Below are 4,418 nucleotides of genomic sequence, written 5' to 3'. Positions count from 1 at the left end.
CTGCTATGGAGGCTATAAATACTCACCCTTGCTTACGTTTCAATGTCCCTCAGATAAACAGCACCCTCAGAGCTTCTAACTGGGGTTCTGCTTCTCACCTCTATATGTAGCCGATGTAGGTGGCGCTTTTGTGGCGAGAACACGGTCCCAAACGTGACTAAGTTTTGTAGTCCTATGTGCAACTGTTGGTATCGATAAAAAAAAAAACACGTTTCCACCTAAATTTCTAGAAGTCTTTGTAGCCTACAAAAGAACATTTTATTAATACCCAGTCCCTGATCAGCATTTGTCCTTGTTACGTCTTCTACAGGTCAACTGGAACCCTGAAGCTGTGTGGCCGGTGCAAGCTGACCCGCTACTGCAGCCGTGACTGTCAGAAACAACACTGGTCTGTCGGACACAAGAAGTGCTGTGGGCATGACGTGTACTCTGAGGAGCAAGCCGATCCCTTTCAAAAGCAGTATGTGTTAATGACAAAACTCCTTGATGAACAGGTATTACAAGCGTGGCGTGCTCGCAAGTTCTACATGTAATCAATTAGCTATTTCTCACTGTGGTTAATGATGTTGGCGTCTTTGTATTTAAAAATGTTGTGCTATTTATTTTTTTTAAACTGTGTATTCTGCACAAAATTGTCATCTGGTTTTAAAAGACCTCATCTGGTTTTGTTTTATCTTGTATAAACAATATGGGCAGCAAGATTTTTTTTACAAAACAACTTTTTTCTATCTGTTGTAAGATGAAAGATGTAGTAGACATGCATTGTGTCTTACATTCTCGCTGAATTGTTTTATCTAAAAGTAACTGTCTACTGAACGAATGAGGTTGAATCGCACAAAGTTGAATGGTAGAGGATACACCAGTAACTGGACAGTAAAAAGTAATACTTGTCAAGGCTGAAAAAGATTTTTCACAACTGTAACAGCTATAAACTAAATTCGACAAGACCTTTATTGGGCACTATTTTCTAGTTATGAAAAGGAACACTAGTTATGAAAGTTAGGGACGTGTCACGCCTATGTTTTGTGACTGCTTACAAGTTATTGCTAGTCTATTTTATATAACATCTGTTTCAGTGTCCACATGTATTGATGCCCTACACTTCTACCATCGCTGGTTTCATATCAGCCAAGTGGTCATAACTGTAAATAAACCATCACCTTTGTGTCAAGGTTATCACTTGTACATATGCTCAATTGTCTTCTTTTTGACGATGGACTATTGTACCGGGGAGGTTATAGGTCACTCTATTTATAACCCCTTAATTGTACCAATGAGTACTTGAGACTCAAGAATAATCGCTGATTTACTAATCACTAGTTTCAAAAAAAGTTGGCTAAGGTGACGGAATGACGGATAAGGGGGTTTGCCTAGAAAAGTAGTTTGCCGAGTAGTTTGTACCCCCCCCCCCCCATAAATAGGCAAGTCCCGCTCGAAGTCTGTGAAGGATGCTAAGCACAGCCCTCCCAACAGTGTGTCTATGTGAGCACCATTGGGAATAGTTCACCTCTCTCTTGCACCTGATGCATCCGTGGCAAGTCAGACGAAGGTAAACAATCTCTCCGTCCAACATATGCTTGAAGAAAATACAACGGTCCAAAAGCAGGTAAGATAGCAGCCAAGCACAGGAAACACACACAAGCGCAAATACTAGCAATGTCTTCTCATATTTGTGCATCTAAAAGCAGGGCTTGTGTGGAAAAATATGTTTATTCCAAAAAGTTAAGAGAATCAGATGATCGGTTCTTAGGCTGACTATACTAACCAATGAACAATCAACAATGTATAACCTATAGTAGTGACTTGCAAGTAGATAAACAGGCGTCCTTCTATCCTTTCCTGTATGCACATTTGTCACATCACAAGAAAATTAAAGAGAGCACTGCAATAGAAAAGCATGTTGAAGTACTAGGCTGAACATACCTATGAACAATCAACAATGTATGACCTACAGTAGCAAATTGCAAGCAGACATAAACAAGCGTCCTTCTAACCTTTCAGAAGGTACATTTGTAAGTTGTAACATCAGAGGATAAATAAATAGAGTACTTTTATAAAATAGCAATGCTGAAGCACTAGGCAGACTATAGTAACCAATGAACAAACAACAATGTATGACCTATGGAAGCTGATTGCATGGGGTCCTTTTATCCTTGTACAGTTCCGTTGACGCTCCCTTTTTCAAATTTGCGAGCAAGTAGAACCAGCAATACAACCTTTACAATGCCTGCCATGTGATGTAAATTTGTAACACTCAGCTGTCTTTGTAAAAATCTGACTCCTTATGGAGACACATTCAACTGCCTTTTGTTAATTTGTTTTGTTTGTCATTTTCTAGCAAGTACGCCTTCACTTTTCGCATGGGGTCTTGTTCCTCGTCAACGTACTTGTCCTGTCCACAGCACTTCTTGTGTCCGACAGACCAGTGTTGTATCTGACAGTCACGGCTGCAGTAGCGGGTCAGCTTGCACCGGCCACACAGCTTCAGGGCTGACCTGTAGAAGATGTAACAGACACAAATGTTGATCCAAGACTGGGTCAAAAGTAAAAAAAAACAAACTTTCCTTTGGACTTGTAAGAAACTTTAATTTGGAAACATACTTTCTTATGAGTCAATAACAATTTGCAGACAAGATGAAAAAAGCATGGTAAAGAAAAACATATCAACAACGCCACATAAATACTAGCAAAACCCTACCTGTAGCCTGGTTTGCCGCACTTAGGGTTGCAGCATCTCAACAGCTTGGACATCTTTGCCAATTGTACCAGCTTTATACTCGCTTTTGCAGACTTCCTCGCCTCCGGTACCAGCTCATAACCCTCTCCTGCAGAGCCACGTTTTTTGTCATCTATCCCCAACCTAGTGAAAGACGTGACTCAATTAGGGAACAAAATATAGTGTTTTCTACAGCACTTGTGGTCTAGCACACATATACACACACATACACAGACAGACCATCTCATACACTCACACATAATGAAAGATAAAAACAAACACTAGTCGACGAGTCAGTCCAGCTTCATTTGGAGACCTCATACCTCCATGAAGTATTGTAATTATTCATACATACACTGTGCACATTAACATAATCTATGCATGATTATGTGTGGCTTTAACTAACTTACACATGACACAGTATGAAACTCCTATTATTTACCACTGATGAATTATGATACATGTTCATTCGTTTCAAATTAGGCCTATATTTCCACAATTGGTATGTTTCAATGTTTTACAGTTTTACCTGACATGAGTTACATATGGGACACGTATTTAAAATCTATTCTGGAAATACTAGGATTACGTAATTTCCTCATTAATTATGCAAATGATTTGCAAATTATCTGCATAACTTGCATCTACATGTATTTGTTCATCAATGTCTAAGCCACATACATGCCATTTGTTATGGAAATGCCCTTCCTTTGTTCATTTATCCGTCTTGAAATCTTTCAACAAAATCACCTCTGCACATGAAGAGCAAGCTGATAGGGAGTTGAAAGCTACACTACTTTTTCCTGATATCACCAGCTATCTGCCACTATAAAGGAAATCAAGACCAGAGGCCCATACCATGCCCAGGACAAAAGGGTACAAAAACAGAAGTTTAACTGCAGTACAAATGTCAAACAGCAGGGGCCAAAAATCAGCCTTCCCAATACTTATGCTAGCAACATGTATAACAAATACAATGTACCTAGAAAACACAAATACACACACACACACACAAGACAATGACATACACACCCAAAACAACACCTCAATTTTTCAATGATGTAGCAACCATTCATTCTTATATAGTCAAACCTGCCCAAGCGACCACCTCTTCTTAGCGACCACCTGGTCATTACGTCCCGAAAATTTAAATTTTAATTTAGGCGACCTCTTAACAACAACCACCTGGCCAACGCGACAGAGACCACCAAAAATTGTTACCAAATCCCTGCCCATAACGACCGCATCATTTTCAAATCTTGAGGTGTCATCGATTTTCAATGATAACTAGCACGATTTTGTGGCGAATTTGCATCAGATTTGGACTACCATTACAATGTTATGTTAAAAATAAAGATGGCGGCGGATGCATGCGCGTGTGCTTACTATTTGCCGTAAACATTTATTAGGCATGTTGTGAGTCGATACTCTTCTAACCGACCACCTGGCCAAATCGAATGCTTTTGCCCGGTTCCTCGGGTGGTCGTCTTGGGCAGGTTTGACTGTATTCTGATAGAAATGTGTGAAACTTACTTCTGAGCTATAGAACCATCTGTCAAATCAGGTCTTGCCCCAAACTCAATCAGTCGCTGAACAGTATCGACATGGTTGTTGCCACATGCAGCCATGAGTGGAGTGTTCCTGAAGCCGTCCCGTACATCTAATGTTGCACCATTGTACACCAGTATCTCCACTATCTCTG

The 4,418-nt window shown here is 40.1% G+C and overlaps 2 protein-coding genes across 2 annotated transcripts in view; one reads left to right on the top strand and one right to left on the bottom strand.

The window, feature by feature from the left end:
* LOC118420320 (poly [ADP-ribose] polymerase tankyrase-2-like) overlaps positions 1 to 4,418 on the top strand; it is a 19,783-nt gene that overhangs the window by 3,178 nt on the left and 12,187 nt on the right. The gene's annotated exons all lie outside the window — the stretch shown is intronic.
* LOC118420332 lies at positions 1,670 to 4,412 on the bottom strand. The gene is made up of 3 exons (XM_035827109.1): positions 4,250 to 4,412; positions 2,699 to 2,860; positions 1,670 to 2,495 (listed from the first exon to the last, which is right to left on the bottom strand). Exons 1-3 carry the CDS (start codon positions 4,342 to 4,344, stop codon positions 2,297 to 2,299), a joined length of 456 nt encoding a protein of 151 aa, XP_035683002.1. The 5' UTR covers positions 4,345 to 4,412; the 3' UTR covers positions 1,670 to 2,296.

Source organism: Branchiostoma floridae, chromosome 7 (genome assembly GCF_000003815.2).
Source record: "Branchiostoma floridae strain S238N-H82 chromosome 7, Bfl_VNyyK, whole genome shotgun sequence".
In the NCBI taxonomy this organism is placed as follows: domain Eukaryota; kingdom Metazoa; phylum Chordata; class Leptocardii; order Amphioxiformes; family Branchiostomatidae; genus Branchiostoma; species Branchiostoma floridae.
The sequence above is the reverse complement of the archived record's forward strand: the minus strand, read 5'-3'. Positions and strand labels throughout refer to the sequence as shown.

Excerpts from the sequence above, each read along its gene's own strand:
- LOC118420332 (XM_035827109.1), bottom strand. The coding sequence starts at position 4,344 with ATGGCTGCATGTGGCAACAACCATGTCGATACTGTTCAGCGACTGATT. Across the intron at positions 2,861-4,249 it reads GATGGTTCTATAGCTCAGAA|GTTGGGGATAGATGACAAAA; the intron begins GTAAGTTTCACA and ends GTCTTTCACTAG. Across the intron at positions 2,496-2,698 it reads TGCGGCAAACCAGGCTACAG|GTCAGCCCTGAAGCTGTGTG; the intron begins GTAGGGTTTTGC and ends CATCTTCTACAG.